Below are 14,445 nucleotides of genomic sequence, written 5' to 3' on the forward strand. Positions count from 1 at the left end.
TCAGTCTTCAAGATAAACAGAAAAACACCAAAGGTCTGTTACTCAGCTAACATTTCTACCTCACTCTCAGAAATGATGGTTCTTAGAAAAGGGTTCTCTGCATCAGAATGTGCTGTAGATGAAAAGGGTTCTTCTATAGTTATGATGTTCAGCTTGTAATAATAGAAGAACCCTTTCTGGTGCTATATAGAACACTGTTCAAAAAATAGGGTGCTATATAGAATCATCTACAGCACATTCTCCAATCTGAAGCAATCTTTCACAATGCAAGCAACCTTTTAATCAGGCAGAGGGTTCTTTGAGTGTTCATGGTTCTATACAGAACTGTTTTCTTTACTAAAGAACCCTTAAAGAACTCTTAAAGAACTATCTTTAAGTGTGTAGTCCTTTTTTTCCCCCTTTTAGTGCGTCCAGTGTGCAGCAGCCTTAACAGTGTAGCTCATAACTGTAGTATAGTATGTTTAAGCAATAGAACACAGAGGGAGTGTGTTATCGCGAAATAACATCACCGCTGTGATTCGGTCGCCGTAGATCATCACAGCCGTGATGTTATTCATGATAACACACTCCTCGAGTGTTCTATTGCTTTAATACAACAGTTAAATAAATAAAGTAATAAATTAATAAACTGGGCCGTGAACGCGGCGTTTAATATGTTTTAATGTTCGCAGTTCCTTCACCAAATTATAGTTCCTTAATGAGCAGCTTGTTGCTACGTCAGAGTAACGAACTCCGCCCACTCGCTGCTCAGTCTGCTGTAAACCTCGCCTTTCGAAGTACAGACTGAGCCATAAAACTGCCGCAATATCAAGTTTAGCTCAGTTTTGTCAGTTTTTGCCAGATCAGTATTAATGTTGTTTTGTTCCAGCCAGTCTGTAAAGCATCTTACAGCCCATTTAGTTTGGCGAATGGTGTTGGGTTCATTTCTGGCTGATTCCAGGTTGTTTAGCTGTTCTTCTGTCACAGCTGCCGACTGAAAAGCTGCTCAGTGGTGATGACAGTTTGGGAATTTAGTGTGGTCTCATCTTCAGAGTCTGACCAAATCGGCCGTCGGTCAAATGGGATCTTAAAAGTATCCATTTCCTGTTTGTGGCAAAGTAAGAAGTAAAAGCGTTCAAATGGCTCGAGCGTCTCCTACAGCTGTCAAAGTCGTTGCTTAGTGTTTGTGAAAAAACCCATGATGTTGTGGCGAAATAATATCATGGTTAGAACGCTCCTCAACCAATCAGCTTGCGTGGCCGGAACTAACTGTTGTATAAAGTACTACAGTACTATAGTAGTGTAATATGTTTTATAATGATCTCAGTCATGGCGTAGTAGTGTACTTAGTCACAGTGCAGTGTAGTGAGCTCTGTAACCGTGTAGTACAGTGAACTCAGAGGCAGTGCAGTATAATGAACTAGAGCAGAGCAGTGTAGGAAGGAGGCAGTGCTGTGGGAGTGTTACCTGTATTCCAGTGTGGGCACAGGCCAGCTTAGTGAACTCAATACAGCGGCCATCGTTCACATCCCACAGACACATCTCTCTACAGAGAAAAATACATTACACAACATTATACAATGACTGAACACACAGCCATACAGAGAGAATCATTATACACACACACACACACACACACACACACACACACACACACACACACACACACACACAGCACTGTATAAAGCCAGAGACGACCCTTCATTCATTTAGATCAGGGGTGTCAAAGGGCCGTGTTAAAAATCTCAACTAATCTGTGGGCCAGAGAACAGCTATGCTTTTATTTCATTTATAATTAACATTTTGATACGACCCAAACTGGCCATTCTTTATTCAAAATATGGCAAACAAATATAGGAACTTGTAGCAGACAAAAACAATTGTTTATGTAAAACAATAAGTTACATTAGCTACAGATAACCGTTAAACCTCTTTAAATGTAGCCAGGAGGTAGGTTTTTTAAACCTGCCTATTTGCTTGAACTAGACTCCTGCCATCTTTCGCTTTTTGTGGTGTAACCTGGCCCATACGTTGTCCTTTGGCGAGTGGTGTCAGAACACACATTACGTAGCAGTGCATGCTGGGGGTCGTAGTGTAGCTCATCGTGAAATGAGCTAATATTAATATAAAATTAAAATAATTTCATGGGCCGAACAGGATTGTGCCACAGGTCTGACTTGGCCCGCGGGCCTTGTTTAACACATGGGATTTAGGTTCCAACCAAGTTATTTATTTTTAACAGCAGAAAGAGAGTAGAGGACATATATTTAACAGAAAATTACTCAGAAGCCTAAACAAATAAAATTATATCAAATATTTTCAGATTTAGTGTGTCCCTCCTTTGCCTTATTACACTTGTTTTTCAAAGAAATTATAATTATATATAGCTAAAAAGTTGGTTACATTTTCTGCCTCTCACCATCCAAGTAATCACAACTTAATTGATAGTCTGGACTCTGGTGCGATCAGTCTACTGTTCTGAGAACGCCAGCAGTTTCTTTGTTTGATGTGTCCGTCTCCTTTTCTCAGTGAGGTTCTTCTTGACAGCTACACATCCTTTCAGACCCACAGCGCTGAGTCGTCTTCTCACAGTGGAAGGATGGACAGAAACACCTGTGGATGTTTTCAGATCTGAAGCAGCTTGATTTTCTCCTCTCTCTCAGAGATGAAAGCTTTAAGTGCTGTTTATCTGATGGGGGCAGTTTTGGGGTCGACCAGCTCTTCCAGGTGGTTGTTAGGAGACACATTTTCTCTGTAGCTTTTAATCAGTTTTTTAACTCCAGTTTTGGAAACTCTGTTTTTTTTCCACTTAATTTTCTTTGACATTTTCCTTGCGCTAGTGGATTGTCTTCTATCTAATTCGCCTCCTGAAAAATGAATTACTTGTACTTAAATCGAAATTAAGTAAATGCAGGGTGGTCTCTGACTTTAGGGTGGACTTTCTGAAACTAAAACTTTAAACACACACAGCTCTCTGTGGGAATAAATGAATTGCACACAACTCCTTACACTGTTAAATCATTATATAAAACTACTGCTGTAAAAAACACCACATATCATTCAGGAACATCTTTCTTTACACAGAGATTCATCCACACTCATACAGACTCAAACTGCCTCTCACTCAGTCTGTACCCACCCGCTCTCTGACGCGCTGACCATGTACTGTTTGTCACTGCTTGCACTGGCCTTGGACAGACAGGTGATGGAGGCGGTGTGTCCGAACAGCAGAGCCCGTGGGTTAATCTGCACAGACAGGGAACAGACAGACCTACCCTTACTAACTACAGCAAACTGAGAGGTGCAGAAGTGAACTGAACAACATTCAAAGACTGAATGATGAAATACCATTTTCAGAACAAAGGACTTTTAGTAGATGAAGGAACACGAAAAACAGAGAAGTGAAGATGAAAAAGTAAACAAAAAGAAACAAAAAGAGAAGAGAAAAAAACAGAGTAGAAGCTGAAAAAACAAGAAAACAAGCTGAAAAGAAAAGCGAAAAGAAGCTGAAAAGAGCAAGAGGAAGAACAGAAGAGGAAATGAATAGAGAAGAAAAGTACAGAAGAGAAAATAAGAAGAGAATGTAGGGAGAAAAGAAGAGAATAGAAGAGCAAAAGGAAGAAAAGGAGAGGAGAGAAGCTGAGAGGAGCAAGAAGAGGAGAAGAGAAGCTGAGAGGAGCAAGAAGAGGAGAAGAGAAGCTGAGAGGAGCTAGAAGAGGAGAAGAGAAGCTGAGAGGAGCTAGAAGAGGAGAAGAGAAGAGAATGTAGGGGAGAAAAGAAGAGAATAGAAGAAAAGAGCAAAAGAAAGACAAGGAGAGGAGAGAAGCGGAGAAGTTGAGAAGGGGAGAAGCTGAGAAGAGGAGAAGAGAAGCTGAGAAGAGAAGAGGATAGGAGAGGACAGGAGAGAAGAGAGAGAAAAGAGGAGAGAAGAAGAGAAAAGAGGAGACAAGGGAAGAGAAAAAGAGAGGAGAGGAAAGGAGAGACGAGAAGCTGAGAAGAGAAGAGAAAAAGAATAATTAAGAGAAGAGAAGAGAACAGAAAAAGAATAGATGAGAGGAGAGAAGGGAAGAGAAAAGGAGAGGAGAGAAGAGGAAAAAAAATAGAGGAGAGGAGAGATCTGTTCACCTCGAGGTCAGGGGTCAGGTCCCAGATGCAGATCTGACCATCGTGGCAGCCGCTGATGATGGTGGCCAGGTCGTCCATCACCAGCAGGCTGGAGATGCAGTGTGTGGGTGCATTGCGGCCCCACAGCACTATGGGTAATACCAGACTGTTTCCAGACATGTTTTCTCTCGAACTGCGACAGAGAGAAAGAAAACAACAGTAAACAGGCTGGAGGGTCAGTTTATAACACCTATATGAACTCCAGCGCTGCTCCACAGATGGAAACTAAGCTGCAAAAACAGCCCATTTTGAATTATTTGTGTTTCTGACGCCACAAAAACCAGCACATTTACATTTAGAGCCTATAGCCGTTTAGCCCCGCCCCTTCAGGCTGAAGTGAAATGGGGCATCGATCCACAGATCCACTGAGGGATTCTCAATAGAAGCCACTGATTTTCATTACCCAGAAGAGCAGAACAGATCATTCTTCCCAATTGTGCTGTAGACGGTTCTACGTAGAACCTTTTTGAAAAGGGTTCTATATAGCACCAAAAAGGGATCTGCTATTGTTACAATGTCAAGCTTGTAAGAACAGAACAACCCGTTTGGGTGCTATATAGAACCCTTTTCAAACAGGTACTATATTTAATCTGAAGAACCCTTTCAAGATGCAAAGAACCCTTAAATAATGCAAAGACTTCCTGGAGTGTTCATGGTTCTATACAGAACCATATAGGCCGCATTCACCATCAATCTGAAGAACCCTTTCAAGATGCAAAGAACTCTTAATTTTGATGCCACAAAAACCAGCACATTTACATTTAGAGCCTACAGCCGTTTAGCCCCGCCCCTTCAGGCTGAAGTTATAGGGAGTGTTTCTGACTGGCTTGCTTTTGGAACGAGGCACAACACAGCCCAGCCAATCAGAGCAGAAATTTCTGTTCTAGAGTCAGAATTGTTCACAGTGGTGGTGATAGGAACCAGACGTCCACCTCTAAAAGCTCCCTCACAGGAAGTTCCCACATGAAATGGTTATGAATTCACTGCCTGGCTGTATTTACTGTTAACACTAGTTTAACATGAGAAACCGTGTGACCTCACGAGCTAAAGAGATCTGAGATTCAGCAAAAGAGACATTGAGAGAGAGCACATCACCCCATCCACACCCCCATCGATGTAGAACTGTTTTCTTTACTAAAGAACCCTTAAAGAACCAGATAAAGCACATTCTCCATTAATGTGAAGAACCTTTTCACGATGCAAAGTACCCTTTAATCATGCACGCATCATCAAGGGTTCTTTGAGTGTTCATGGTTGTACGTAGAACTGTTTTCTTTACTAAAGAACCCTTAAAGAACCATCATTTTAAGAGTGTAGAAGGGTGTAATAAAAGCCCGGCAGGCCCTGAGCTGTGGTTAATTTATCCTACAGCTCTCTCTCACAGTTAGAACCAGAGCCTGAAGAACATACTTGTTTACATTTTTTAATTCATGGATGGGGGTGTGGATCTGGCATCCATCCACAGATCCACTGAGGGATTCTGACTAAAAGCCACTGATTTTCATTACCCAGAAGAGCAGAATAGATCTGTACAATCAGTCAGTCAGTCAGTCAGCAGAGCGAAAACAGCCAGGCATGCACCGTCAATACCTCCCGCACCCACCCCCGCCTGCTCAACGTGACAGAGCCAAAATTAAAACGTCACTTTTCATTCTCTCACTAATCCGGAACAGTGCGGAGGGACAGCATGATGCTAATGTGTAAGATAATACACTTCACCACAATATGGATATGAACGAGGCAGGAATACACCAACCTGAAAACATTCCAACATATCCTGAGTGTGGAAACAGCAAATAAACACTTCCTGTGCGCTTCTTCTACCAGGATTACTCTGTAACACAGTCACTGTACAGTACAGAGTTTATTTGTGGTGCCATCTCACTCAGGCCGTCACAATCACTCACTTAAAAACGAATGAATTAAAATTCGAATGAATTAAAATTCAGTCCACCTTTCTGACGCCACAAAAACCAGCACATTTACATTTAGAGCCTATAGCCGTTTAGCCCCGCCCCTTCAGGCTGAAGTGAAATGGGGCATCGATCCACAGATCCACTGAGGGATTCTCAATAGAAGCCACTGATTTTCATTACCCAGAAGAGCAGAACAGATCATCATGAAAAGGTTCTTCCCAATTGTGCTGTAGACGGTTCTACGTAGAACCTTTTTGAAAAGGGTTCTATATAGCACCAAAAAGGGTTCTGCTATTGTTACAATGTGAAGCTTGTAAGAACAGAAGAACCTGTTTGCGTGCTATATAGAACCCTTTCCAAACAGGTACTATATAGAACCATATACAGCACATTCTCCATCAATCTGAAGAACCCTTTCAAGATGCAAAGAACCCTTAAATAATGCAAAAACGAATGAATTAAAATTCGCCTTTTCAGTACGTCTGAAATGATGAGCAGCTTTGAACAATGACGCATATTTTAACCCCTTAAAATCTCAGACTTATTAATCAGAAACTACAGAGACTTCAGTGCAAACGGGTTGAGCTGTTCTTAGGTTATACACTCTTAAACAACATGGTCCTTTAAGGGTTCTTTAGTAAAGAAAACGGTTCTATATAGAACCATGAACGCTCATGCGTGATTAAAGGTTTCCGATTGTGCTGTAGACAGTTCTATAAAGGGTTCTATATAGCACCAAAAAGGGTTCTGCTGTTGTTGCAATGTGAAGCTTGTAAGAATAGAAGAACCTGTTTGCGTGCTATATAGAACCCTTTTCAAACAGGTACTATATAGAACCATATACAGCACATTCTCCATCAATCTGAAGAACGCTTTCAAGATGCAAAGAACTCTTAATTATTTGTTTTTTTTTTTTTGATGCCACAAAAACCAGCACATTTATATTTAGAGCCTACAGCCGTTTAGCCCCGCCCCTTCAGGCTGAAGTTATAGGGAGTGTTTCTGATTGGTTTGCTTTTGGAATGAGGCACAACACAGGCCAGCCAATCAGAGCAGAAATGCTCTGTTCTAGAGTCAGAACTGTTGTCAGTGGTGGTGATAGGAACCAGACGTCCACCTCTAAGGAGTTCTATACAGAACCATATAAAGCACATTCTCCATTAATGTGAAGAACCTTTTCATGATGTAAAGCACCCTTTAATCATGCACGCATCATCAAGGGTTCTTTGAATGTTCATGGTTGTACGTTAGACTGTTTTCTTTACTAAAGAACCCTTAAAGAACCATCATTTTAAGAGTGCAGAAGGGTGTAATAAAAGCCCGGCAGGCCCGGAGCTGTGGTTAATTTATCCTACAGCTCTCTCTCACGGTTAGAACCAGAACCTGAAGAACATACTTGTTTACATTGTACTTTTTTTTAATTCACGTTCTGTCTTCAAGTATTTATTTCATAAATGGATGTTATTGTTCAGATAAAAGGCCTATATCATGATTGATTTTTCTCACTTTTTAAATGTGTTCCTGATGTCCGAGACACTGTTTCATGATAGTTGTCAGAAGATTTTGGCATAAAACACATTTAAGAAACAAAGTTGATGCGTTTTCTGACAAACAAGACAAACCTATAGAATTACCTCAATAACAAAGGAATGTAGCCATATTAAATAACAGTTTGGTTACGTAAGATATTGACAACGGGGGGTTGGGGGCGACTACATGTACTATTGAACCAGTTTCAAACAGTGTGTTCCAATAAAACCTTACACAACAACTCCAACACATTTTAATATCACACCAGTATTTCTGTGTAAATACTACACAGACCCATCACTCACATCACAGTACTGAGGCCACACGACTCCCTTTACAAACAATAACACATACATTTATACATAAACGATCACATCATGGGCCTCACGTCTATATTACCGTTACTATTAAACACACCACACACAAAACCTTCACACTACATACTGCCCTGCAGCACTGTAATAATAATAATAATAATAATAATAATAATAAGAAGAAGAAGAAGAAGAAGAAGAAGAATGATAATAATAATAGTAATAACAATAACAATAACAACAACAACAACAACAAGAAAGGGAAAGTTTGTGAACAAACTATGTTGGCTTGAAAAAGCCAGCTAAATGCGTTCATGCATAAAAGGTGGAAGACTGCTGACGTTTGTTAAAGGTGTTAAAATGTGTTGAACCTTAAATGAAGCTCCACCTTAATTTTATTGCCATTTTAATTCATGTTCCACCTTAAACTCCGTGCCACCTTAATTTTATTGCTACCTGACAGAGAGTTCCACCTTAAATCCTACGCCACCTTAAATTGAAATGCTATGTTAATTGAAGTTACACCTTAAATTCAGTGCAAACTTAAATGCAGTTTCACCTTTAATTCTGTGCCACATTAAATGTAGTGCTATGGTAATTAACGTTCCAGCTTAAACTGAATGCTATGCACACACTGCGGGTATCAATACAACAGTTGCATGCATGATTTTCGTAGTAGAAATACTAAGTTAACACATCCTCTAGTTAGAACTCACTTCTGTACATTTTAGTGCACAATTTCTATCATTTAACTTTAACATATGTTTAAGATATGGGGGGAAAAACATTATATTATATTATATATATATATATATATATACATAAATAAAATGCACCATAACTTTTGCACAGGACACATTTAATGCGCCCCCCCCCCCACAGAGTACAGTGTGTTCTCTGTACAGTGTGTTCTCTGTACTCTGTAGGGGTGCCGAAATGTATTCACGCTGATCTTAACAGAAACAGGAGGACCAGTCAAACACAACAGAACATTAAGGAGCATTTGGGTCCCAAAACTGGAAAAATACAGGGGTCGGCCACACCAGCTAGAACTGTCAGCTGCAGTTAGTCAGTTACTGATACAAAAGTTATTACAGCCATAATAAATTCTCATCAGTTTCAGTTTGTATTTTGTTTTCCAACCTCAACAGTCTTGGGTTTTATTTTCTGGAAAAGTTTTACTTTTATTCAGCGTCCGCTTTAATTCTGTTTTTTTAGTATTATGGCTGAACACAAAAGTAAGAAGATAATCAACTCTGCTCTGACGTCATTACCTCATGGTGAGTTCTGCCATTTTAGCAGTGCTACATTAGCACAGCAGTAGCTCAGCTAGGTTGTGAGCTCTAGTCTATGGCTTCTCTGTGTGCTGGGTGTTTAAAGTTTGACACAGATCTGGGCAATATGACAGTTTATCATCATCATCATGATAAATTACATCACAACATGTCTCTCTGAGCATAACGCGGATATTGTCAGTGCTCAAACACTTCCCAACTGCATGTTCGACTACAAAGAGAGCAAAATTTACTTTAACTGTTTAATTTGATTTAGTGCAGAACCGTGTGTGAAATGTTAAATACAGATCATTAGATTCTTAGTTTTTGACAGTATTTTAAATCAAATACCAGAAAAAAAACACACACCGATCAGGCGTAACATCATGACCACCTCCTTGTTTCTACGCTCATTGTCCATTTTATCAGCTGCACTTACTATATAGGTGCACTTTGTAGTTCTACAGTTACAGACTGTAGTCCATCTGTTTCTCTGATACTTTGTTAGCCCCCTTTTACACTGTTCTTCAGTGGTCAGGACCCCCATGGCCCCTCACAGAGCAGGTACTATTTGGGTGGTGGGTCATTCTCAGCACTGCAGTAACACTGACATGGTGGTGGTGTGTTAGTGTGTGTTGCGCTGGTCTGAGTGGATCAGACACAGCAGTGCAGCTGGAGTTTTTAAACACCTCAGTGTCACTGCTGGACTGAGAATAGTCCACCAACCAAAAATATCCGGCCAACAGCGTCCTGTGGGCAGCGTCCTGTGACCACTGATGAAGGACTAGAGGATGACCAACACAAACTGTGCAGCAGCAGATGAGCTATCGTAGTACTAACTCTTTTTGGTGCTACATAGTACCATTTTCAAAAAAGTTCCATATGGAACCATCTACAGCACGTTCTCCATCAATCTGAAGAACCATTTCACCATGCAAAGAACTCTTAAATCATGCAAAGGGTTCTCTGAGTGCACATAGTTTGACATAGAACCATTTTCTGGACTACAGAACCTTTAAAGAACCTTTTTTAGGTGTAGGATATCATTTAAACCGCAGCTCTTGCGATTTCAGTTACAGAAAAGCGATTAATCGTTTAGTCTCTATCCGTAAGCACGTGTGTGTAACCCACACAGACCCAGAACCACGAGGAGGAACAGAGCAAGAGAACATTTACCTCACAAGTTTGTGCCGTTTCATGGAAAACCTGACTCTCCGAAACATCGCTTTGATCCTCACTAAAGGAGTCAGCCTCATCCTGACTTTAGAGTTCTCCATTCTGGACGCAGCCGTGAAAATGACGCGTTTTTTCCTGCACTAAAAGTGGCGCGGCTCTCAGACGTGTCTGTCACCAGCACAGTGACGAACTACTGAACACGACTATAGGAGAGACTATCTGTGTGCTGCCCAACTAATCAATGAAAACAGTCCACAACAGACAGAGGGCAGCGTGAGGGACAGGAAGTCCAGCACAGCTGATTGAGTCAGAGTCTAGATTAAGCAGTGTTTGATTGGGTTTTATGACGGTGCTCTGAAAAGACCACTCAGAAAGACTCCTGCTGACCCTCAGGATCCTGATAGGGATGTGCACGGGTACTCAAGTACTCGGTTGACCGTTCAAGGTGTCAGTATTCGGACACTGAAATCGATATTCGAGTATTCGTTAAGTGTCATCACAGGATCAGAGAGATAATAAACAGGTTAACAAAATCAGGAAGACACCGGTTTTATGTTTTTAACAGGACTATAAAATCAGAAAATCAGATTTGGTCAGTGCCAAGTGCACTGGGGTAATCAGATAATGGAAAACTCCAGGTCTACATGAGTCAGATAATCAGATTTCTGCTTCGCAACCAGCCAGTAAACTCACAGAATAAGTAAAGGTAAGGTTAAACTTAAACGTCATGCCACAGCTTAATTATTCATTCATTCATTTATTTATTTATTCATTTATTTATTTAAAACATCAAGTTTAAATACTACATAATGAGGAAACTGTTCTAAATTGGTTCCGAATGGTCTAAAGTAATGAAATCAGCCTTGGATGAAGATCCAACATTACCAATCTGAATTTTTTGATGACCCATAATTTCTATACATTTATTTACAATCAAATTTTCTATAGTTGTGTTAAAAACCAGTTTCATGTGACCAAAAACTAATTTTATATGATAAATTAAAGGGCCCATATCCTACATTTATCTTTGTACACTTCACTTTTTAGGTTTTGGGTTTCAAAAACTGAATCATTCATAATTAACTTTGAAGTGGAAATTCGAACCTTCATCCCTTAGAATTAGGCTGATTTTGTCACCTCTGTTCTGATTGGCTGTCCTGTATTCTGCTTAAATCAAAAGGCACTCCAGGCAGAAACACTCCTCTTAATATCAGGGTCAATGGTTGTTGTGACATCACAAACAGTGAACTGTATGTAGCGGGAAGTGAACATTACGTTTTGAAATTTTAAACGTGTTTACATACAAAAATCGACGATATGGGCCCTTTAAGAGATAAACATTCACCTTTCCGCCACCTGGTTTAAAGCATTTCTGCACAGTTGTGCTCGTTCAGCATTCGAACCAACACACATGAACACTAATAGGTTAACAAAGCAGTATTTTAAGACAACAGCTGGCAAAGGAGAAGCTTGTGGAGTCCAGCACTGAACTACACAGATCAGGGACATATAAACTTTCCCAAAGGGAAGTGAGCACTAAGCTTGGTCAATCAACAGAGCTGCCCTATACATGACCCTCCACTCTCCAACACAGAGCACGTGCTCCTAAAGAACAAGCTGCTCATGAGTCAGGTGAGTTAGAGCACACACTCAAAAATGATGGTTCTTCAGTAAAGAAAATGGTTCTATATAGAAGCATGAACACTCAAAGAACCCTCTGCATGATTAAAGGGTTCTTTACATGGTGAGACTGATGGAGAATGTGTTGTAGATCAGGGGTGTCAAACCTCTAAAAGGGACACATTTAAAAGTCTCAAATCTGTCGCCAGAGAAAAAAAATGTTTTTAATTTCATTTTTAATTAAATGTCGTGCTGGAACCCGAACTGGACGTTGTTTATTAAAAATATGCAAAAACTTCAACACTTGATACACTCAAAATTTAAATGCCCCCAGGTGCTCAGTCCTTTAAACCTACCTATCTGCTTTAACTAGACTCCTGGCCTCCTTTATTTGCGTTCATTCAGACCTTGGCTCAGTTTCTGAGCTGCTGAACTGATATTCAGTGTTTATGATGGCTGAACTGCAGCTGAAATGCATTTTGGTGACCTGACTGGTGTGGAATTGAGGTGTAACCGCTGTCCCATAGACTGTTGTTGGGGTAGGAGAGTCGGATCACATTACGTTGCAGTGCATGCTGGGAACTGTAGTGCAGCACATTGTGAAACGTGCTAATAATAATAATAATAGAAAATTAAAATACTTACACGGGCCGGATAGGATTGTGTGGTGGGCCTGATTTGGCCCGCGGGCCTTGTGTTTGACACATGGGCTTTAGATGGTTCTATAAATAACCTTTTCAAAAGGGCTCTATAAGCACCAAAGAGAGTTCTTCTATTGTTACAAGCTCAGCATCATAACTATAGAAGAACCCTTTAATCATGCAAAGGGTTCTTTGAGTGTTCATGGTTGCATTTACACACCGATCAGGCATAACATTATGACCACCTCCTTGTTTCTACGCTCGCTGTCCATTTTATCAGCTCCACTTACTATATAGGTGCTCAGATCTGAGTCGCATTAGGGCAAAAAATCAGATTTGTGCCACTTCAACCTGGCAATGTGAACACAGCCTATCATATGTGGTCCTAGATCGGATATGTGTCTGATTCGTGGCCATGTCAGGCTCAGATCGGAATTCATGTGCTTTTTTTCCCTCGTTAGTTTGTTTACTGATGATTCACGTGACGTTACTGAGTAGGACGTGCTCATGCGGGTCATTTCAGGACGCCGGTTCGTCACATTAATGCCAGATTTGAGTCACTTACCTAAACGAGTGTGAACCATCGCGTCAGAGAGATCGGATTTGAGCAAAAAATGAGGCTTGCAATGTGAACGTAGCCTAAACGTTAATATCCAAATCACTTTGACCCAGAAGGTCCCCAGTCTGCCCTCCCTAGGGGGCAGTGGTCTCCAACCCTGGTCTTGGAGAACCACCTTGCAGCAGAAATTAGTTCCAACCTGTATCCAATAAGCTGCCCCACCCCTTAACCCTAATACATCTAAACCAGCCAATCAGGGGCTTGGGAAGAGGCTAATTAGCTGGAGCAGGTGTGGCAAATTGCGGTAGGCTCAGCCAGACCAGAGCTGGAGACCCCTGCCCTAGGGTACACTGGGTGTGCCTATTGTGGTGCATTGTGGGATAGTCTGCACTGTGTTTTCAGACACCACTACAAAAAGGCAGAACCCCAAAATAGTGCACTATATAGTGAATAGTGCACAGTTTCGGACACTGCTTTTGTTCCTCTTGTCCACTGCAGCCCTCAGGCCCTATATAAATACATTTTGGCTTGACATTTACTTACAAGGCAAACTTAAATCACATTTGATACCGTAATACTACTGGGAAAATATCGCGATACTGAGTTTGACCGATATCGCCCAGCACTAGCGCTACAGGGAATAAAGCCACTCTGCACCTGGTTAAAGCCAGAAAGAGCCTGAGAAAACCACCAACACTGCCACAGCCGCTCGTTCAGACTTAAAGGAATGTAAACTGTGTTTAAATGAAGGTTTAGAGCGCAGCTGAGTGATTTTAGTCCGTATTAAACTGATCTTAACCTGACACAGCACTGTTTTCATCACCATCACTAGCGCAGCGTCGCACCTTCCGGCCCGGTTTATCCACTCATTCTGGGTGTCTTACTGCGATTAAACGCGCTCTGGCGAGGCGAGTCTTACCGGTAAGGTCCTCTACAGCAGCATGTCCCTCCTGCGGGGCGGTTTAAGCGGAATTAGGGCAGAAATGTGCGGCAGTATTTGATGTTGTTCCCCTGTAAATTCGTCCTCAGACTGCAGTCAGCTGATCAGCGCAGCGCACTGACGTCACCGCGTAAGACGCCTGCCGTGCGCGTTCGGAACGGTGCTGCGACTAGCGGCCAGACAGGGTACTGCAGCTACGTCTGATTTCATTCATTGACTTCTTTCATTATTTGTTATATATATATATATATATATATATATATATGTGTGTGTGTGTGTGTGTGTGTATGTATTTTTTTCAGGAGAAAAGAAAAAAAATGCAGTGGGTTGAA

General features: G+C 41.1%; 1 protein-coding gene across 1 annotated transcript in view; it reads right to left on the reverse strand.

Annotated features, from left to right (window-relative positions):
• LOC118819701 (WD repeat-containing protein 7) overlaps positions 1-14,216 on the reverse strand; it is a 292,651-nt gene extending 278,435 nt beyond the window's left edge. Inside the window, exons 1-4 of the mRNA XM_036587568.1 lie at positions 14,093-14,216; positions 4,105-4,276; positions 3,119-3,225; positions 1,447-1,525 (exon numbers count right to left, since the gene is read on the reverse strand). Coding sequence (XP_036443461.1) covers positions 1,447-1,525; positions 3,119-3,225; positions 4,105-4,263 — 345 coding nt within the window. The 5' untranslated portion in view covers positions 4,264-4,276; positions 14,093-14,216. The remainder of the gene's footprint in view (positions 1-1,446; positions 1,526-3,118; positions 3,226-4,104; positions 4,277-14,092) is intronic.
• Positions 14,217-14,445: the final 229 nt, after the last annotated feature.

This window comes from Colossoma macropomum, unplaced genomic scaffold (genome assembly GCF_904425465.1).
Source record: "Colossoma macropomum unplaced genomic scaffold, Colossoma_macropomum, whole genome shotgun sequence".
Classification (NCBI taxonomy): Eukaryota; Metazoa; Chordata; class Actinopteri; order Characiformes; family Serrasalmidae; genus Colossoma; species Colossoma macropomum.